The 23,640-nt window shown below is 36.1% G+C and overlaps 1 protein-coding gene across 1 annotated transcript in view; it reads right to left on the bottom strand.

Annotated features, from left to right (window-relative positions):
• The window catches only part of SLK (STE20 like kinase), a 57,311-nt gene that overhangs the window by 1,316 nt on the left and 32,355 nt on the right, over positions 1-23,640 (bottom strand). The window contains exons 7-18 of the mRNA XM_052661008.1: positions 23,212-23,293; positions 21,876-22,004; positions 19,894-21,258; positions 17,755-17,885; positions 17,409-17,532; positions 15,798-15,977; positions 13,260-13,352; positions 5,695-5,824; positions 4,729-4,853; positions 4,010-4,198; positions 3,348-3,473; positions 1,977-2,090 (exon numbers count right to left, since the gene is read on the bottom strand). Coding sequence (XP_052516968.1) covers positions 1,977-2,090; positions 3,348-3,473; positions 4,010-4,198; positions 4,729-4,853; positions 5,695-5,824; positions 13,260-13,352; positions 15,798-15,977; positions 17,409-17,532; positions 17,755-17,885; positions 19,894-21,258; positions 21,876-22,004; positions 23,212-23,293 — 2,788 coding nt within the window. The remainder of the gene's footprint in view (positions 1-1,976; positions 2,091-3,347; positions 3,474-4,009; positions 4,199-4,728; positions 4,854-5,694; positions 5,825-13,259; positions 13,353-15,797; positions 15,978-17,408; positions 17,533-17,754; positions 17,886-19,893; positions 21,259-21,875; positions 22,005-23,211; positions 23,294-23,640) is intronic.

Below are 23,640 nucleotides of genomic sequence, written 5' to 3'. Positions count from 1 at the left end.
GATGGTGGGTAGGACTGGAGAGAAGGGAAAGGTGAGATGGAGATGAATTAAAAGGGTTACTGAATTCAGTTTTACCTCCACTGAGTTTACACTCTTTAGTCAACACTGAATAACATTCAACAGGCACGTCCTGATCATTTACAATGTGCAGGAACTGTTCCAGAAACCGGGTATGTAAGAATGAACAAAGCTATGATGCCCCTGCCCTCAAGGAGCTTACATTCTGGTGAGAGAAGACAAACAATAAAGAAATGTAGCTGGTGGGGATAAATATTATGAAGAGAAACAAAGAAAGGTGAGGGGACAGAGGAGTGTTCAAGCTGGGCACTGAAGCTATTTTATGCCCAATCATCAAAAAAAGAAACCTCTGATGAGATGATAATGGAAGAGAAGGAATAAAATGAGGAGGAATGGAACATCCAGAGGGGACATGGGAAGTGAGAGCATGAACCCACAATAAAAACAATAAAATTACAGCAATAACAAACATTCACTGGATCCTGACCAAATCTTAAGTACTGTACAAGAACTGACAAGTACTGTCCACACACAGCTTCTGTTTACTGTCTTAACAAGGCCAATTAGGGAGGCAGTAACATCCTCATTTTACACATGAGGAAAACAGGGCTCAGAAGTGTTAAGAGGAAAAAATTAACCAGTGTCAGCAATGAGACTCAAACCCAGGCTTGCATCACTTTAGAATTTGTATTCTATACAGGTTTTGGAATTGTCCTTAAACATGTCCTTCAGCTTCCACCGCTGAAGCCAGGACAGTCTACAAGATCATCATGCAAAGAGCAGAGGTTAGACTGCAAAATGGGGAATGTCTGCCTTTCAGGTGACTTGATGACAAAGAAAAGTGATAAAAAAGCACAGAGAAAGAAGAGACTATGTCACAAACGCCAGGTGAGAAGAGACTTTTAAGAATAACAGGGGGATAATGCCACTGGACTGTGACCACTGTCATCCAGCTCAGCTGGGGAGGAATTTAAAGCAAAAGCTAGACTTCAAAGGGTGAAAGGAGGAACTGGAGAAGGGACTTCTCACTTTCATCCCTGTGTGTACCCTTTGAATTCAGAAACACATGAATGTACCACCTATTCAAAAACGTAACAATAAACAAAATTCAAGTTAAAAAGCCACCCTATCAGCTGACTTAGTCAGTTCTAGAAAGTTTTATTAGCACATGGTAGGAGCTAAATATTATTTCCTTGATTAACTGACTGGATGAATGGAAGAAAGGAATGGTTGAAATGTATAGCAGGCAGGAAGCCCAAGAGAAAATAAAGGTTTAAAGCTAAGATAGAGAATCATATAAGGAATAGAAAAGATGGTTGACCAGCTGGGCCAGGCTAGCAAGGAGTCAAGCGCACACAAGGAAGACGGCTGGCTGGCTGTGGGCTAGGAAGCCTTTCTTACTCTACTAGACTGTCAATGAACACAGCACGTAAGGGCCTTATAATCTGGCTCCAGTTCACCCATCCAGACTAAGCTGTCATCCCTTCCTTCTCTCCCTCCCTAATGCCTACACACAGGCACACGCTCCCTCTCACCCTACCATGACAGGGAGCTACATGAGATTCCTGTACACGTCCTTTTCACTCTTTCTCTTCTCTGTACTTACATTGCCCCATCCCACTCCAATCTGTCTGTCCTCTCAGCAAGCTCTTGCTCATCCATCAAGCCTCATTTGGCTCACAAGGCGTCTCCTCTCGCACGCCTCCTGCCTTCCCCGGGCAGACTGGAGCATTCCTCCTCTGTTGCTGGCACACTGTGCTACTCTGCTCTGCACCGGGCACTTACCTCCTTCAGAGAAACGCCCCTGCTGATCTGCAGCTGCTTGTCAACTAGACTCTGAACCTCTGGGACTTGGACTCCTCGTCTCTGTGTCTCCCGTTCCTGACACATATTAGGTAAAGGGCCAACAGCCAGGAGGACGAATGCAAGCGTATTTTAATTAAAGCTTTTAAAATTACCTTTTTCCTAGGTCTCAATTTCTCTCTCCATTCCTTTAATTCTTGGCTGTGTTCCTCATCTAACTCCTTTAGTTTCTGAGTCTCATGTTCAACCAAGAGGTGACATTTTTCATTCTGAAAAGAAAGTTTGAATTAAAAAAATTTCAGATCACATTAGCAATTTTTCACAAATACAATTATCTTCCAAAATAAAAAATATATATATCCATCAAACATAAAGCTATTACTGAGGTTGAAATTCTCTTCTAACAACCAAGGACCAAGAATTATGAAATGAGTCATAGTTTCACTTTGGCAAGTTTAGAGGCTAGATCTGTTACTTACCATATAAAAAGAACTTGACTAGAAAGAACTAGTTTGTGACCCTGTATGCGAGACAGCAAAAGAGACACAGATGTGTAGAGCGGACTTTTGGACTCTGAGGGAGAGGGAGAGGGTGGGATGATTTGAGAGAATGGCATTGAAACATGTATACTATCATGTAAGAAACGAATCGCCAGTCTATGTTCGATGCAGGATACAGGATGGTTGGGGCTGGTGCACAGGGATGATCCAGAGAGAGGACATGGGGTGGGAGGTGGGAGGGGGGTTCATGTTTGGGACTCATGTACACCCGTGGTGGATTCATGTCAATGTATGGCAAAACCAATACAGTATTGTAAAGTAAAATAAAGTAAAAATTAAAATTTAAAAAAAGAAAAAAAAAAAAGAACTAAACTAGAAAGAAAAAAAAAAAAGAAAGAATGAATTCGTTTGATCCTGATTTCCCATTCTAAGGTTTACTCACAAAACTGACACTTCAGAGGGCACCTTGCAAGCATTTTATCCAATGGTACCAGAACATGGGATTAGAAACTATTTTCTGCTCTAGAAAATTAAGTATATACAATATCCACAATGTATATACACTACTTTGAAATTGTAAACATTTTAGAAATTATATATTAGGAGAAAATTTCTCATATATTGATCACTTTTTTCAAAAACCTTGAAGAAAATGAACTATTTATCCTGAGATAAAAAGAATTTTAAAATTCAGAATGTAACAAAACAGCCTACATCATTTTCAAAACTTTGTTCATCTTCTTTGCAAAATATACTACAAATTCTCAACAGTACTTTTGAAAGATGCAACTTCCTATATCATAAATTAGCTTCATGTTTATACTAATCACGGCTGTAGAAAATCTCAACAGGTGCCTGTGATACTAAACTGATCTTCCTTTGGGTCTACAGAGGAAAGAAAACCTTTAAGTTCTGGCATCTTCTCAAGCCAAGTGCGGCCTACTGTGAGCACCTATCGCTTCCTCAACGCCAGCCACCGGCGCTGCGCCTCTGCTGCAGCTCTGCTCTCTGGCTTCTGGAGCTGACCTGCAGCTGATGCAGCTCACGGACGTTGGCTTCACACTGCAGCTGGAGATCCCGCATTTGATTTTCATGTTTTTGATGCTGAGCCATTCTCTCATTTTTCTGCCTCTTTTCTTCTTGAGAAGCGAACTATAAAAAAGCAAAACAAGATAAATATGGTTAATAGGCAATGTAATTTCTGCATCTTCCAAAAGTGTAATTAAGGAATTTAACAAAGCTTAAAGTACAATAAACTAAAGCTACAAGTAATAATACGCTAGGACTCAAAGCTGGAGTCTACATCATGGCTTTGGTGGGGGTAGGGAGGCGGGCAGAGATTGCTGATTCAATCCTTGTTTCTCCTATCCGCTTAGTGACCTCAGTTAATCTGTGTGTGGGAACTGTGACTACAGAAGTACAGTGAGGCCGTATGTTTGATTGTAAAGCTGGTCACATCACCTTATTCCCAGGGCCGGTCTTGGGATAAATCTAGCCCTGGATCTTGTGTGGGGCATGGGAGACAGCAGCTCTCAGTGGCCAGCACTGGAGGAGAGGGAGCTAGGACATGCCATGTGTTTACATAGCCCAAAGTGGCTCCAATGTTTACAACACAATTATGTGGTACTTCTAAAGACCATCCAAAACTTCAATACCTAAAAAAAGAAGACAGTAATCTGCTTATTTACTTGTTTAATTTTGTCACGGTCCTGATCTGGCGTTGCTGTTGAGTTAATTCTCAAACTCTTCTTAAACATGGCCATTCGCGTCTTGGCTTCGCTACGCTGAATCTTAGGCAGTCTTGCTCTTTCTTGAGTCTGTCTGTTTTTCAGCTCCTCAATAAGTCGTTGATTGTAACGCTGCATTTGTTCTGTTTCCTGAGAAAGTTTCAGAATCCAGTGATATAGAGATAATTTAATACCCAGTACCCACAAGTATGCTCAAACATGTCATTTTGCTATTGTTCCCCAAATTATTCTCTCCCTTGTTACATACTGATCAATAAAGTATTAGGCCAAAAAAAAAAAAATTTATAAGAAAAATAAAGCTAATAGTAATAAGAGTCTTATGTTAACTCTCTTATACTAAATACAGGGAGTCCACATTTTTAAGATATCTGAATTAAAAAGGAGCCAAAATAGCTACCTTTGAGAGACAAGTTTAAGACTATAATGTGTAACAGATCTTTAAGCACTGTTTATTAGTTACCTTTCTTGAAATTTGTAGAAAAGAAATTTGCAATAATGATCAACATATAATTAATTACTCCAGATTTCATCAAGGAAATTTTAGGACAAAAGAAAGAAGACACTTAAAACTTATTCTGTAAAATATATAAGTTTCAAAAATAAACAGCTCTGCAAACTTTAAAATGAACAAAAAAGTGAACAAATTTCCTTTCATTAACCTTCTCATGGCGCTTAAGTAGCTGGTGTCTTTGCATAAAATACTGATCTTTAAGTTGCTGTTTGAGCAGCTGGTGTTTTTCTTGTAAGTGTCGTTCTTCAAGCTCCCAAATCGCAGCTTCTCGAGCTGGAAAAAGAAGGTAATTTTCAAAATGTCACTTTGCTCTTTTCATGAATGTATGCTGGTCCTTGTTTTAATATTTACATAAAAGTGTTCTAATACACTAATTAATACACACAGACGTTCTGAGCTACAAAAGAAATATTACCAATGTAAAGATAATATCCATTACCACTTTCCATTCTGTTCTAATGTCCTGTAAACAAAGAATGCCCCACTCCCAACACTAAAATTCCATTTAATCATCTCAATGAGAAAGAAAAAATACCCAAAGTATTTGTTCGAGGAAATAAGTGCTTAAAATTCCATTCTATCATGTAGCCAATTAAGTATACCATTACAGGGTGTAAGTGAAGTGAAGTCGCTCAGTCGTGTCCGACTCTTTGCGACCCCATGGACTGTAGACTACCAGGCTCCTCTGTCCATGGGATTTTCCAGGCAATAGTCCTGGAGTGGACTGCCATTCCTTCTCCAGGGGATCTTCCCAACCCAGGGATCGAACCCGGGTCTCCCGCATTGTAGTCAGATGCTTTACCGTCTGAGCCACCAGGGAAGTCCTTACTAGGAGCACCTAAAATTACTTAAGTGTATTTCTAGCATCACCTGGACAAAAAGATTTTTCAGGGGTTATATGTTTACTTCACTTTTATTGTTCACTTCTATTGCCATAAAGGAATTCTATGTCTTGCAGTTGTTCTGAATTGTATACAGTATTTTCCTCTTATTTACCTTTTTATCTTTCCCTCTACCACTCTAGCAAAAGAAAGCATTCAAATAATTCTCAGGTATATCTCTGCAGTGTTTCAAGACATATCATGCATATACATATGCCACATATTTCATGTACCTCTCATGAGCTGCTGCTTGTTATTCAGGCACTCTCTTTCGATATTGGCTAACTCTGCCTTCTGCTGTTGGATGATCTTTTTCAGAGAGCCGTCTAATTCTTGTTGTTGCTTCTGAACAAACTCTTGTTCCTAATAGACATGGTTAACCATCAGTTAGTAAGTATCTATGGAGCAAAACATCCATTTATCTATGTGGCTGTATGTATCAGTAATTAACAAGATTTCTGAACCAAGTTTCTAAAGTTAACTAGATTTAAAAATCACCAAAATTATACAGTATAGGCATAACATATATTTGTCACCCAACTCAAGACCAGAAAGTACTAGAATATTTAATATTGTGAACTCACTACTAAGAATAATACATACAAGAGAAGTCTATATAAACTACTCATGATTAAAATGCCCAATTATGCTGACATCTTTGAGAAAAAAATAAATTTACACCTTCTAAAACTGACTATTCAATCCACTAGAGTGTGGCTACAATAAAAATGAAGAAGAATGCCTTTTAGGAAGAGAGGCAATAAAGAACAAACAAGTAAAACAGGAGCCGGGAATTTTAAAGTCTGTATTTTTCTATTAACAGAGTTAGGAAGCAACACCATGGCTGTACTAACAGAGAAAGACAGTTTCTGTGTCTCCAGCCTGTGCATAAAAAGAGCCACACTTTAAGGACTTAGTGAGAAATAATGCTTTGCTAGAGAAGCAGGAACTAGAAATAGGAAAGAGAGCTACATTATATAACTCTACAAACAAAATTCCTTACAATCAGAGAATTCCACCAACATGTTTGGGAGTCACTCATTCAACAAATATTTACTGAATACATACTATTTGCTCAAATGCCAAATTTATGCTTTTTTAAAAATCTCTCAATTATTGCATAAGGAAAGGAAAGGTTAAAGGGACTTATGGTTGCTATGCTAGATTATACAGTTGGGGATGGAACAGTAACAATACCTATATTGAAGAAACGCAAAATTTTCAAGTAACCAATTGGATCTCTATCCCTCATTTGGCAGTTATGGTAGCTTGTAATTAATTCAAGGGATATTCTTATCAACTTGAGTGTGAATTTAGAGATTTAGGGTTGAAGCAGCACTTCACCTATAATCCCTTCTCTTGCATATCTAAGAGATGATAAAACCTCAGGATTCATTTTGGAACCATTTTTCAGGCCTTGGACAGAGTCTGGCAGCATCTGGATCACTACCAGCCTGGTCTTCAATGCAGAGTGAGCCTAGCAGTGTTCCTCAAGATGCTTCTCTTACTACTGATTCTCTGGAAATGAGAATCTGGTCTCACCATCCATGACATCCTGTTAATTTGTCGTCACAATGCTGCTGTCTCGTCTGCACTGTGATTTGTATTTTAGCATGAATACAAAGGTACAGCAGCAGAAAGACTAGTGAACTGTTTCTAAGGAATACAGCTACCAGTAGAGTTTTGTATCGATTATGATCTTTTGTACTGGGGACAAGAAATGTATTTATGTGTCATTAAAAAAGACACAATGTACATTGTCAGTTTTGTAGATAAAATTAATGCTAAGCATTTATACAAAAAAATTACAAATGCCAACTTGACTACAGTCACATAACTTTATCATAGCAAAAAAGAAAAGAACTCAATGACTATTACAAACCTAATTAGATTTATTTAATAAGACTGCAAAATCTCCATCCTATCTTATAAGCAGTTATAACAAAATAAGTTGTTCAAGCTTCTCTTTTCTTACAGTAAATATCATTTATAATAAAAATTAAACTGATTCTCTAGTTTCACTGTAAAATTTCTATATGTAAACTTGTTTAATAAACAATATAACCTGCAGATACATCAAAAATTTTATTTTGTTCAGTATTTTTATCATTAGTTTGCATATATAACTTAAAAAAATATGTGTGGACAAAAATAATTGGTCCAAATTATCATAAATATAAATATTACATTTAGACAAAGAAATCAAGTATAAAAGATTGGATCAATAAGTACCTATGTGAAAATAAAAAGGTGAACACAGTGAACCCTTCAACAACACAGGTTTGAGTTGCATGGGTCCAAATAAAGGTGGATTTTTTCACTAAATATGTCCTAAACATCATGTGGTTGGCTGACTGTGCAGATGTGGAACTGTGCTGTGGAGGACCAACTGTAAAGTTTTATGTGAATGTTCGATTGCGTAGAGGGTCAGCACCCCAAAACCCAAATTGTTGAAGGGTCAACTGTATAAACCAGTGCCATTAAAAAAGTGAATGTGATTTCTTGTCAATGCAATTTTTGGTTATTTTATTGTATTTGTCGAAATTAAGTAAGAGTTCAGTTCAAAGAAAACCTTTTTCAAGCACTTAATAAATGCTGGGGTCTGTACTACTTACATGGTTACTAAAATCAATAAAAGACAGCATTCCCTTCAAGGAGCTTCCACTCTATTGGTCCCAATTTGGTTTTATCTGTCAGTCCCTATAAAGCATAGTGGGCCCCTTCCCTCAGTAACATACTTTCAAAAGTTCCAAAGTAAACCACAGAGAATGCAATGCAAGGAATAAAAGGATCCTGAAATGAAGATTCAAAGTGAATGACAAAGAACTGCAGAAGCAAGCCCTGAAGTGGCCAGTGTATAAGAGGGAAAAAAAGAGTGAAGACTGTTATCTAGAAGCTGGCAGAACGAGCACCATGCTCCTCCAGAAGATAAAACGAAGATCAACAGGTAGGAATCAAGGCACATAAAATGGAAATGTTTCCTCATCTTCCGAGTCTGCAAAGACACCAACTGCCTTACTGAGCTATGGGCTTGAATAATTAAGCAGAGTGTGGATGATTACACAGCCAAAATATTTGCAACTGATTTTTTATATTAAAGCTTAAAAGTACCTAAAAGGGTCCCTTATTCATTAGGTATTCTTTATATTGATTTTAAATATGGTTAAGATTTGACTTCCATCACAGTTTATCTGTCCTCTTTCTCAACACCAACATAATTAACTCCTATTTATTGAGCCCTTAGCAGTAGCGGCAGTGTTAGTGACTCCATTGTGTCCGACTCTTTGCGACCCCACAAACTGTAGCCCGCCTGGCTCTTCTGTCTATGGGATTCTCCAGGCAAGAATACTGGAGTGTACTGCCATTCCCTTCTCCAGAGGATCTTCCTGACCCAGGGATCGAACCCAGGTCTCCTGTATTGCAGGCAGATTCTGTGCCATCTGAGTTACAGAGAAGATCAAAGGGTTCCTTACATGCTAATTAATAATTTTATTATCAGAAAAGAAATGAAGATTTACTATCACTGAGCTTTCATTAAAGTTCCTAACTTCAAAAGCCGAGTATAATCCATTCACAGGGGAACCTGTAATTAGAAGTTACTTAGGATCTAAAAGAAAAGTGATCTTAACATTCCAAAACAACTGCACAAACTACATTCACTTTAATAAAATAACAACAGATCAATTCTATCACTAGGAGTAACAATTTCAAAATGGACATATAAATTGTAAAATGAGTGCCCTTTAAATGTACAAGTTTTAATTCTGATAATGGAATTTTATTAGTCCAATAACAGTAAACGTTAAAAATACAGCTTTGGGTTCTAGGAAACTATAAGGAAGAATTATGATATGTGGGGCTATTTTAATACAGAATTTGATCATTTTAACTTAAAAGAAAAGTGTAAAATGGTAATGATCAGAAAAGTGTTTGTAATTCATTAATTCCTCCCTCTCATCATAAAATAACATTTTGCTTACTCTTTTAGAAAACGAGAGAGTCCAATGGCTGTCAATAATAAAGACAAATAAGTAATTTCAGGAGAGGGGGAAGAAGGGGTTGAAATCAAGCTGTATTCTATCTACTCCAGTTGTGTATATCAAACATCGCAAACAGAATTATAGTGTTAAATAAGCTACTCGTTCCCCTATAGAAACTGTGAGAAAGAATACAGCCTGGAATTCCACACTTAATTTAAAACTGCAACATGGAGAATAGCAACCCACTATGCATAATGGGACAATTTGAGAAGTGAAAACTAAATGGAACTGAAATCACCACTTTCAGCATGGCTTTTCTGACCATAACCATAATTAAAATATCTACATAAACATATATGCAATCAAAACGTCACTTCACACGAAGATAAAAATCTAATCACAGCATTCAATTTCTCACATGTGCAAAAACACAGAAAAAACTACTGGGAAGACATTTCTTGAAAAAAGATGAAAATCTCAGATTAAAATCTGTGGTGGAGTAGACAGAAAAAAGAACACTATAGTAGATGTGTTCTAGTTCCAGCTCTACCACTAATCTCTTTTGCAACTTCAGGCAAATCACCTAGCCTTCTGTGCTTCGATTTCTTCATCTGTAAAATGGGTACACTCCACCTCCGTATTAGGGGGTTGGCAGTGAGAATTAAATGTGAACACTCTTCAAAGAATACTGTACTATAAAGTTCATGTCGGGTTATTACTACTGACATTGTCATTTATCAATCTTCTAGATTTATAACAAGTGAAACTAACAGTGAAAAGGCACATGTGAGCCAAAGAGAAGCAGGTAGAACAGGCGGCATCCTCCCGTGAGGCGCGGGGGACTTACGTCCTGCATTTGGGCGTTGAAGACTGCGCAGGACGACAGCTGAAAAGAGTGAATCATGGCCTGAGCAACGCCCTGTGGGTCAGAATACAGCGCCTCCCAGGTGAGAACAGAGCGGAGAAACTTTTCGTAAATGGAAAGAGTAATTATACAAACGCTGAGCTTCCCAAGGCCTGGAACAAGTCAGTTAACAAAAGGGCCTGTACAATGAAGGATTTGAACTAGATCAGTGGTTTCCAACCTCTAGTTTGCTGCTGTTGTTTTTTAAGCCAGCTGAACTCTCTTTTTAAAAAATTCGCCAAAAAAAAAAAAAATCAGTTTATAAAACAGATGAAAAGTGGTACTGCTCTGGACGTAGGAGTACAGAGCTCTACTGTTCTCATTTCTGAAGAATTCGCAATGTGCTTCTTCCAAACTCAGCCCCTGGGAGTACAGTCTGAAGACCACTGGACTAGATCATCCAATAGAGTCTAGTTTCACGTGTGTGTGGTTCTTATCCATAGTCTTTAAAAAGTTTACAATATTAGGCTCTGTAATCTAGCATCTTCATCAAAAGCAGTAGCTAAATATAAATACTTCTGAAATCAGTTAATTACTAAATTTGTCATTAAATTTACAGAAAGAAATTTACTACTGATTTTAGCTTTAGTCGGAAAATACAGGCTGGCATCGCAAACTATATGAAAAATCACCTACAAAGTTTTATTAAAGCACTATTAAAGCACTGGATTACCTGATTCAGTCAACACTAAATTCTTACTTTTGACTCTATAATAGAGTCTGACACAGTGCCTTTTGGAATTAAACTCCATATCCCTTCACAAGGTAAAACCAAATTGTTGTTCTGGAGTGAAATCCGAATTATCCAAAAACAGATGTGGGGCCAACAAGGACCTCCTCTTCAGCTGTCAGTAAGACATGGCTAACGACCACTGGCCCAGCCAGTAAGAGTTCAGACTAGGCACAGAACAGGCAGCTTACACACGAGGCAGGATGACATGGCGCAGTGTGTGAGACAGGGAGGCAAACGTGCCTAGATGGGAATTCCAGCTCCAACATTAACCAATGTGTGAACCTGGCGAGTCATTCAACCTCCTGCACTTTCGCTCCCTCACCTGCAGAATGTGGGTCATACGGGCAACTACCTCCTGCGTTGTGAGGTTACACGAGTTCATACGGGTGAAATCAGTATGACACACAGTAAACACTGTGTCTGCTATTACCACCTTGATGACAGGCATGCCTTGGAGATATTGTAGGTTCAGCTCTAGTCCACGCAATAAAGCAAAACACGTGAATTATTTGGTTTCCCAAGTACACAAGTTATGTTTATGCTTTACTGTATTCTATTAAATAAAGTATGCAACAGCACTGTCTGAAAAAAACAACATACATACCTTAATTAAAAAGTAGTTTATTGCTGAAAATGCTGACCATTACCTGACCCTTCAGTAAGTTGTAGTAGTAACATCAAAGATTTTAGATGAGAGATCACCATAACAAATATAACAATAATGAAAAAGTCTGAAATGCTGTGAGCATTACCAAAAGGTAACAGAGAGACACGAAGCGAGCAAATACTGTTGGAAAAATGGTGCTGACACACTTGCCTGATGCAGGGTTGCATTAACCTTCAATTTGTGGGGAGAAAAAACCCACAGTGCTGCAAAAACACAAAGAAGCGAAGAACAATGAAAAGAGGTGTGCCTGTAGGAACTCCCATACGAGGCCAAGACAAAATTTTGACTCACAGGAAGAAAAAAAAAAACCTAAATTTATTTAAATAGCCTAGTTTTATTAAAATTTTAAAATGCCAAGATATTTTTCTTATTTTTCATGGTGTTAAAATAATTCCTAGTTTGAAATGATGGTGACAAGTACATGACAGTTTCAAATATCCTGCCTTGACAAAAAACAACAAAAAAAATTTTAATGACAGTGCACTGGTCATGGTCCCCAGAGGTTTCTGTTGGTTTCTATATTCCTTTTCATGAATCTACAAAATTCAAAAGGCTGGGAACCAACTTTTTAAACTATATAAAAACCCACATTAAAAAGGCAATTTAAAGCAGCAAATAATAAATATTCCATGTCTCTTCTCCCTTTCATTAACATTTGTAACTACAAACTGAGCTCATTTCTCTCTTTGCCTCCAGGCTGAGTACAAACTTAATTAAAAGAAAGATGATCCCAAGTATAAAAGACCTCGTAGAGTAATGTGAGGTAATTCTAGAAAATTCTGTTGAAAATACCAATTTATCTAGTTTTGTAAAGAATTTACCCATTAACAGGTTCAGCCTTATCATAACCTAAAATCGTTTACTTAGGTAACAACTATCTATTTTTGTAACTGCTAGATTCTGAATCAAAAAGAACATACTTAATATTTAAAATATGGTTTTAAGTAGCTTATATTGTTGAGTTTAACAGTAATATATGTATGATCTACCATTTAACATTATCATTTACCAGCTTGTGGAGTCTTATTTCCCTAACCAGGGATTGAACCCAGGCCACAGTAGTGAAAGCCCAGAATCCTAACCACTAGGCCAACAGGGGATTTCCCAAATTAATGGCCTTTTAATATGCATTCTTTTTGTACGCACAAAGCTTATATACTCACCCTCTATATTTTTCTGTCCTAAAAGTCTTCTATCAAACATTGACATTACCACTTAAAAATATAAGCTTCCATCACGATTAAAATAAGAATACAGTGGATTATACATTAACATACACGTTTATTTCATCTGCAGTCAGCTTTCCAAACATTTCACTTAATTTCATATTAACAACTTAAATGTCACCATTAGTGTGAATTTAGTACTACATAAAGAATGCCCTGGGACCCTTTGTCTGAGGAGATGTCAACATCATATAATAAGTACAGAATTTACCCTTTTAACCATGGTTTATTGAGCTGTGAGAATAATGCCGCTTTCTGTTTTTAGTAGCATTAAGCTGCTGCTGTTACCTGAGCATGCTGGCTTTGTGCAAGCTCCTCTTTCCTGCGTTTCATGAGCTCTTTTCTCAGCTCTTTGGGTGCTCTCTCCACTTCATTTATAACCTACAGTGTATAAGCATGCAGGAGGTGGGGAAAAATACTTTCTCCACAGCAAGCATTTATGTGAGCAGACAAGCTACAAGTCAGATAAAGCTGTTAAAAAGTTCCTTTCAACATGCATTAGCACAGGTGTTAGTTTGAAGAAAAAGAATGAAAGGATAGAACATGCTTAATCATAGTGCAGAAAGGGACATTACACCATATAAAGGTTAATTAGCTGCTTAATTATCCCTACATATCATTCTCTCTTAAATTCGAAAGTGATCAGTAAACAATTACTTGCAGCACTGACGCTGAACTAAAGGTGATAAACCTAAGTGACCTTGAAAGATCATAAAATTACAAATGTATCTATTGACGTTGTCTACTGACACTGTTTGATATCCTGGATATAAGGAAAACTAACGCCATTCATTTATAAAACTGCAACATTTCATGATTGGCTTGATAAAACCAATGAAATAATTCTAAATGAAATCCACTTAATGAGATCAAAAGAAAAACAATAGTAAGCCTTAGAATAACACAAAGGAGAAATAAATGCACACTAAGTTTTCTTTTTTTATAAAACACCATTTTATACATGGTGTGATAAAAATGAACATATTTGAAAACTTTAGGGTTAAATTAGAATAACATTCTCCTTTGCTGATAAATTAAGCCAAAATCAATTGTCAACTTTAAAATCTGTAATATAAAGCCCTCAAAATATAAGTTTAGTATGCTATGATTTATTATACCAAATAAAGTATATTATAAAATAAAGTGTATTTTAGAGCTCCGTCTTTTAATCACTTCAAAATCCAAGATGTGTATTCCACCTAAGAACAAATCTATAATCCAACTATGAAAGACAATCATGTGTTTATAAGTAGAAGCACCAAAAGCAACCAGATTCCAAATCACCACATGCCATTTATGGTCTGTGAAAGAGACTGATTTTGATTTAACAAGTGTATTTAAAATTTCCCATCAGTAATCTCTCATGAAACCAAATCACCATTAAAAAGAAGAGACTCCCCAAATGCAAGAAGTTTAGCAATAAGGAAAAAAATACATAATTATTTAAAATATGCATATCACAATCTCAAACTCGTTCAATGGCTAAACCTCTCCTACTCCAAAACAGTAACAATAACTAGAAACATTTTTATCTCTAAAATTAAATCATATATTTACCTACAAAATTTTTAAAATTTAATCTGATATTAGAAAACAACCTTTTAATAAAAACTATCCATCTATCCACGGTTTTAAGAAAAATTAACATTTGGTCTCAATAAAGTCATACATCATGGTATATAAGCAATTCTATATGAAATAAAATAAACAGTAACAAAACAGTAATTTTTAGAAACAGAAGCCACATCAAATGGCTATATACCATTTCACTCATCTTTACCTACAGAAATCAAAGAATGTACGATTAATATTTGATTCTATCCTTTTAAAACCAGATCCTGAAGTTCAGCAATATGATATTCCATTTTCTGCATTTCACTGTTAAAATCAATGAATCTGAGTATTGGGGACATGCAACAAAAGTGAAAATGTATTCACTAGTTTGGCTGATGTTAGTTTGCTCCAAAACTAATAAATCTGATCATAATATTGTCCAAGGGGTCTTTTATATCATTAAAAGATAAATTCTCCTCCTACACTAAAGGATCAGAATAAATTATAAAATTATCTCTCAAAACTGCTAATATGTAAAATTTCTCTTAATTTTATTTTAATTGGAGAAGAAAAAGACACATTAATAAAATATATAAATCCGCTTTCTGAAATAATGACAATCTTTCATAGTAAATAATACCACACAACAGATTCTATGACAATATGGAACAGTTTCAGGAAAAATGAAAAAATTCATTCTTGTCAAATGACTTTACAGATATTTTCCACCTGTGGTTCTTCAAAGTATCTCACACTTCGATAAACTTGGAGATATTATTTCAAATTTCAGGTTATTCAGCTTTTGTTTGGACACAGTATCTGAGAAAGGTACTCAAGATAATCAAGAAAAAATAATTTTTAAGCATGAATTAAATTTGCAAATAAATACTAAATTAAAATACTGTTGCCACCTGCAAATAGATCATAGCATGTTTTCTTGAAAAAAACATCACTATGTCAGGACTTAAATGTTGCATTAATAAAGGAGGAATGATAGGTTACAAGGAAAATGGATTAGACTCAATTTGAAGTCTTGTTTCAAGGGTTAGCTGGATATTTAATGTGTGTTTGTGAACTTGAAAAGGTCATTAAAACCTTCTCTACTCCAGTTTTCTTGGCAGTAAAACTAGGTAACATCTGGCCTTACTGCTACCCTACATGACTGCTGGGAAGACTGAAAAAAAAAAAACAAACAATGAGTGCCACTTAACTAACAAGTATTATTCTTTATTTCTTAAACACGTGTACGCTGAAAAGGGTAGTTACACTTACCTCCTTCTTTCGGTTCTTCAACACATTCTGAAATTTGGACAGCTCTTTTTCTTGGTCGCCTTTAATGCGCTTGGCTTCATCTCGCAAGCGATTTGTGTGTTCCTGCTCTAGACGTTCAATGGTCTGCTTCTGCTGTTTTTCTAGATTTTCAATCTCCTGGTCATACTGTCGTTTCTTGCTCTGTAAAATGATGTAGCTCAAGATCATTTAACATGAATGCTCATATCAACTTATTATACTGAAAATGTTTCCTAAGAGCACATATTGATAACTGGCATTTAAACTTAGTGATAAAATCCGTACCCTCTGCAATACTGAACAAGTCAAATTCACTAAAATATGTTTTTAAAATTTTTCAAAAAGATGAGCATTTTCACTTTTTTCTAATAAGGAAAATACTTTTTTCTATTATATAAGTATAGAATATTCAAAAATTATAGACAATCCAGAAGAATATCCAACTGCTATGAAATACTAAAGAAAAATTTCAATATTTTTCCTATACAATTTTTGATAAATCAAAGGTCACATTTGAAGTCTATTTTAAAAACATACCATTACTTGTCATTTTCAGAATTACTCTTCCTCATCAAGAGTCTTAAAATAAACATCCTATTTCACTGAAACAAACCTTTTAGAATTATAAAGCTATTCTCTCAACAAAAGATTCCTGTTTATATAATACTTGAATAACACTGCAATTTTAGACATAGGTACTTATTTGTAAAGAGTGTTTTCTTTTAAAAAATTAAAAAGCAAAATATTTGGAAAATATGGGGAGAGGAGAAACACAGTTTTTGTAAGGTTCTGAAAAACAGAATATACTGCAAAAATACTCAATGAAAACAAAAGCTCATTATTTCCTTAGGAATTCTCAGTTAGGACCCAACAAATGAAATCAGCAAGGCCAAACTTCACACAAAACAATCCTTACCACTTAAAATTATAAAACATAAGAACTATAATCAACCATGAATCCTATAACATTTCAAATGATCCTTTTTTCTAACCTACATTAAGCTAGATGTTCAACATAGGTTACTGAAATTTTATATCACGTTAACAATTCCTTTTCCAACTTTGGACACAAAGTAAAAATTTAAAGACTCAGTGACAATTACCCTTGACAAGTTAGCACTAACTTCTCTAGCAGCTGTGAAAATGGATGTGGAAGCTTAACTAGTAGCCAGAGAAGTAAGCATATTCTGAAAAATCCCCCAAGAAGTTCTAATACTCAACCGATTTTGAAAACAACTGCTCTAGAGTAGCTTAAAATCTTGGATTCTGAGAGGTAAAGTTTTAGCAATGAAAAGTTGTCCAGCAATAGAAATTTGCAAACCACCTATTAGCTTCATGATTCCAGGTTTTCATGACAGATTTTAATCAAAGAAAAATGAAGACACCCAACACACTGTAAGTCAGGCAAATGGCCTAAAACAGGAAGAAAAGAAAAAGAAAACATCCAGAACACCAAAGAGAAAAGGCCAAAAAACATCACAAAGCCAGAGAAATCTAGTAAACAGAGACAAAGTTATAAAACCTTCCAGCAGTGATTTTTTTAAGCAGTAAATTTCTTTATGAACAAAATGGTACAAAATTCCAAGACTTTACCATCATCTCCTGCTCAAAACGTCGGAAAATTTGCTCTCGCTGTTGCTGCAGCTTGCCATTGAGCTGCTGTTGGGCTCTTTGTTCTTCTTTTTGAAGAAATCTTAATTCCCGAAGTTCCTGACGTCTGATAAAATTTAATGGTGACAACAGAAAAAGAGGAGCAAAAATTACACCATTGAAGTAATATTTTACAAGAAAAAACTTGAAAACTAACATTTTCTTCCAGTGGAAAAGTAATAAAACATAACTCAAAACTAGCCAAGACTACTCATTTCTCTATTCTCAAACTCTGCAGAGACCTGAGAAGTCACAAAACCAGCTGAAATCACGTTGTTTCTCTACTCACCTAAGAAACCTCAACTCTTCGGTTTTGGAGTCACTATCAGTAACTATCTTTGACGTTGTTACACTTACTTCTACACCATCAACAACAAATTTGCGTGTTTTCTTCAATGTTTTCTTTTGTCTTCTTGTTTCCTGAGGAAGATTTTATTTTAGTTAGGCGTTATATGGGGAATACTAGAGAAGGAAAACATATTCTTAAAAAAACAAAAACAAGAAACGGAACTAACTGCTATGAAGACTACACACACAAAGCTGAACAGAAAGCAGTAAGACATCTCTGAAACCAATTATACCAAATACACCTCATCTGACTGTCACATGACTTTACAGATGAAACCAATCTTTTTCAAGTGAAATTATGCATTTTGATGATATGCATGTATAATTTTTATACTACATCACAATTAGGCACAAGTGGTAATGATCAATTCACAAAAATGAGTAATTAGTACAATCTTTACATGTTAACCATCCTTTCTTCCTCTTTCTACCTTGTAGGTTCTCGGACACCTCTGTTTTGCTGTTTCAAAAACACAACGCCATTAAAAATGAATTCCTGGGGCACATCCCTCAAAAGAATTTAAATCAGCAAGTCTGAAAAGGCTGAGGCTTTTATTTTGAAAAGGCTCTCAGATAACTTTAAAACACTGCCACAACTGAGATTCAAAATTCATTTAATCAACAATATCACCAGCCCTCCTTCATTTCAGGGTCAGAGATGGAGAAGTGATTTTAGAGTTACTAGAAAGACAGCACCTCTACCACACCACCCAACGTACCACATCTGCCAGCTAGCTACTGCCTGAAATTCTTTATCAAGACCAAACTCTTCATTCCTCAACTGGCATCCAAATGTTTTTTAAAGGCAAAGAGAAACAACAGAAGTATGTAACACTGCTATAAACACATCTTGGTAAACATGTAAATACTGAGAACAGATAATTACTTAGTTGTAACAGGTGGAAATGGTTAGAAAGCAGAGGGATCAAAAGGAGAATGTGAAAATACTACATTTAAAAGGCATTAGAATTTTTAAGTTGGTCTTTGGCACTTTGCAGTCTTCACCCTCTTACTGTTCTACTCTCTAGGTTTCCAGTATCCTCACACTGCTCTCCCCTAAGCCCTGGACTATGGCCACCCTATCCAGACATCTTCTAAAACCTAAAATGGGCATGCTCCAAAATTAACCTACCTCCCTGTAACCTCCAAATTTTCCATTTCTTCCGTTCCTACTAAAGCATCCACAATTAATGTCGCCTTAATTCTCACACAAATATTTGCTTTTTTTTTTTTTTGGAAAGGCTAACTGTAACTATTAAGTCTGTAAATGAACTTCAGAAAAATGGAATTTCAGGCACTGAAACAAAATAAACTGAAAACTGAAGACCATCTAAGCAATACATCTGGTAGTATCTGGGGCACACGGGCAGGCGGATCAGTCATGCCCTGGAGTCCTATCCCTAAGGCCAGTTCTAAGTTCCTGCTTTTCTGCCACCTGTCAATCCAGTCTCTAAGCAGTCTGTGGCTCACTTGTGTCGGAATTCCATGGGATCTTTTGTTACAAACACTGATTCTCTGGCCTCACTCCATACTTCTACATAGCTCTCCCTAATGATTACCTTTTTAAGCACACTCAGATTGGAGAATTATGCTCTAACAGCTCCAAGCATTCTGGGTTTTAGTGTTTGGTTTGGTTTTCCCATAATGATTTACACAGCAATAGAAATGGCTATGACTGAGGGGTTAAGAGTGGTCATCTGCATGGCCAGTAGTAAACCAAGGGATGTTTAAATCCTAAACATTCTTTAAAGAGATCATTCTTATAAGCCCTCTATTCTTTCAAATATTCTGATTCTTGCTAAAATTATACCAAGAGATGTGCAGTAGGAAAATCCAAATACCAGTAAGCAATTTATTATACTATTTATATTGAGTTGGCAAAAATAAGTAGGTACTACCAAAAAATTTAATTACATCCAGAATCTCTCTAGTTTTATTTTTAATTGATTGCTCTCATAGCCCTGAATTTTAATACTACACTGATTTAGTGTTGGTTTGTTTGAAAGTCATCAGTTTTACATAAACTCTCAACTGCCAAAACGACAAAGAAAAATCCAAACACGGACCCATATACACTTACTTGTAAAGATATTGATCCACTGTCTTTAGTTTTGCTTAGGAAGCTAGAGATGGATAGATTCAAGTCAATGCTGCTATTATCAGCAGTGGAACCAGTGCCTGAATCAGTATCATTTTCCTTTTGATTCTCAGATTCTGGTAACATGGTTTCAGTTTTTGATAAAACTTCTCCTTTATTTTCTGCATCTTCAGGATTGATATTAATACTGGGTATTGGAACAGGCTGAGGTTCACTGGGCTGTGAAGCAGCAATAACTTGAGGTTCTGCTTTAACTGGCACTTCACACGGAATTTCTTTTTGCTCTGCGTCCATCTGAGCAGTGGCTTTATGAACATCCGGAGTTTCACTTTCTAAAGCTTTCTGGTCAGTATCAGTCACTACACTTCTGACCTCTGTTCCTTCAATGCCACTTGATTCAATAATCTCAACTTCATTTGTCCCAACTTCCTCACTGGTCTCCAGTAGGTTCTCTGAACTGCTGATTAGTTGTTCCTCACCTTTCCCGTCTACAGACTTTTTGTCTGTCTCATTAGTTTCAACTCCTTCTTCAACAGAAACTTCCCCAGTACCACCAGCCTCAGGACCCTCTGTGGACTTGATCGCTAATGTCTGGCCTACGTCACCCACTTCTTTCCCATCATTACGCTGAGCATCCTCAGCACTGCTCTCAGTTGCCCTCTGAGCAACCTCTTCTGCCTCATTTGTTCCTATCACTTTGCTTGTATCACTGATCATGTCTTTTTCAGTTCTGTCATCTTTTCCCAATTTCTCTTGGGCGTCTTCCTTTGTAAACTCAACTTCATTTTCAATTGCCTGAATATCTGCCTCTCTTTCTCCAGTCTCTTCAGAAACTAAATCCATTGCTTGAACAGTAGTATCTTCAATTTCTTCAGATTTTATAAACTTATTTTCAAGTATCTGCTGCTTTTCCTGATCTGTTTCTTCTTCAGGTTTCAGATTCTGCTCAGTATTTGTTTCTGAAGTTATCATTACGTTATTTTCCTTTCCTTCACTGACGGAATTAATGTCCACTGCCTCATGGTCTTCTGTATCAGGAAGATTTTCAAGCTTGGGTCTCTTCTCTTCTCTTCCATTTTCCTCAATTACTGCTGCTTTACTATGAAGTTCAGCCATAGCTTCTAAATGAGTATCATTAACATGTTCATCAGTACCCACCCCAATCTTTCCAAGTTCATCACTGGTGGGTTTTTCAGTAAGAATTTTACTGTTAAATTTATCTTCAGAAGTATTACGTTCTGTTTTTTCCGAGACAGATTCCAAAATACAAGCGTTTTGTGAAAGCTTATCTTCTTCAGAGCTGGCAATACTCAGGTCAGAGGAGGCACGCTTACTGGCAGGTATTGGCTAAAAAAGATTTTATACAGTTTTAGTGTTAAAAACATTAATTTCAAGATGGTGACCAAAACAATATTTCATATATATGTGTCTGTATATATATATATATATATATATAAAAGATGAATTCATATATATAGTGATTTAATATTTTTATTCAGTAAAATTTGATAAAATTATAAAAATAATTTAAAGAACTGACAAATCTTCACATAATAAATATGACAAAAATGGAGAGCAAGGCACAAACTTGAAAGCAAGGAGCAAACTTAATAAATCTTCACCTCTAAATTAAAGGTTTTTGTATTGCTACCCAATAAATCGGGCTTCCTTGGTAGTTCCATAGTAAAGAATCCACCTGCCAATGCAGGAGACACAGGTTTGATCCGTGGGTTGGGAAGACCCATGGAGGAGGAGATGGCAACCCACTCCAGTATTCTTGCCTGGGAAATCCCAGACAGAGAAGCCTCATGGGTTACAGTCCACGGGGTTGCCAAAGAGTTGGACACGACTTAACAACTAAACAACAACAACCCAATCAATTAATTCTTGGACATACGTGGAATCGTGACTCATAACTCAACTCTGAAAATCGCCAAAACACAACTTCCTTTTTAAATACTGACCAGGGAATTTTCTGTTTCCTCATCATCATCCTCCTCTTTGCCATCTTCAACTTCTTCTGTGACTTCAGCCTTCGCCTCTGCGATCAACTCCCGAATTGGTTTGTTGGAATCAACAGTCACAAAAGGATGCTGTTTGATCATTAAAAAGAGCACACTCAGTAACAACTGAAATGCTTGTGGAGTGAGTTCCATATATATAAAACACATTATTATGTGGTAAAAACACTGACATGTAAATAGGAAAAATACAAACAACTTCAGATGACACTACATCTGGGATAAGACGGCGGGGAAGCGAACTGAACAGGAATAGGGGCGGCCTGCAACTTTATCTCCACGTGTTTTTTAAGAATCTGAAAGAATTATGTCAAAAATGGTAATACATTACTTCTGGGTAATAGCTTCATGTACTCTGCTGTATGTCTGAAAATTTCATAACCTAAAATCTAAATTAAAAGTAAACCAAGTTTCAAATACATTACTAGTTCTTAAAAAATAATAGTATGCTTACATCTCATATAAAATCTCAATAAAATAATTGCAAAAAGCTTTAGAGTTCTATTAAAAGTGTCTATAAACACCTGTTTGTTTTTTTTACATAGTTCTAATGTTTTTAAGAGTAAGAAGGTATTTTATTCATCTCCATACTCTGCACTTAGCGTTTGGTACAGACTAAGGCCTTCCAGTGTGGAGGAAGTGAAGCAAGAGAAAATGCATGTCAAGGTTATACTTGTATAGACAGAAAGGCAATGTTTCTTGCTTCTCGCTCCAGATAAATAGCGCCCTAAAAACCATAATGGAGGAGCTGCACAATAACTCAACCTACTAGTAACTGCTTCAGGATCTGTCATTCTACTTGTCTACCTCTCCTATTGTTTGACAAAATTTTATTTCAAATATTACAAACAAGTCCTGCTATAAAACAAAATTATTCAATCACTTCAACACCATTTTTTTTTAAAGTTAGCAATATTTACTGAACATTTACCCTCATTGTAAGCGACACTAAAAAAAAATTAATTAGCTCACGGCCCCTGTCAGCAAAGTACTTGTTTTCTAGTAATGGAGAAACCGAATGGAAGTGATTGACAAAGTGGAAATAACTAAACAAAATGAAAAGAACACAAACTGAATCAGAAAAGCATAGGAGAAATTACTTAAAAGCTAAATAAATGCCTCTTAGTAAGGGGAGCACATGTTCGTAAAGTGAATGTTAACTACTACAACGTATCCTGTGTTTGCACAGGAAAACTGAAGGAGTCTGAATCTGTATTCATCCTCAAGAGATGCTCCAGCACTTACATGGTTTGCCACTGTCATCCTACTCCTATTTTACCTGCAGTAGCTGAGATGTAGTCCACCTGGAATCCACATTCTTTTCCAAGCATTTCTTTAGAAAGTCCTTAAAATTTGAAGACCTTCAAAATAAAATTTTAATAATGACATTCTACTTTATTTTCTTGTTATTAAAATCAAAACTGTGAGAAACCATGGTTGAGTTCTATCATGTATGTAACAGTGTTAACTCAGCATAAAACTAGTTCATGAGAATATTAATATTCATAAGTCATTCATTTATAAATACAAATCACATGTATATAAGTAGGCTTATAGTTTTAAGTCACTGAGATACAGTCAAATGTTCATAAGAAAGCTAAAAATCACAAAAATTCTTCTATTATATTAAACTCCACAAATACAGATCACATATATGCCTCAGCTTCTCACAGAAAATACTTCTTCATGTAGAACTCCAATCACTGCT

Source organism: Budorcas taxicolor, chromosome 23, assembly GCF_023091745.1.
Source record: "Budorcas taxicolor isolate Tak-1 chromosome 23, Takin1.1, whole genome shotgun sequence".
Taxonomy (NCBI): Eukaryota; Metazoa; Chordata; class Mammalia; order Artiodactyla; family Bovidae; genus Budorcas; species Budorcas taxicolor.
Note: the sequence above shows the minus strand (reverse complement) of the source record. Positions and strands in the feature narration are given on the sequence as shown.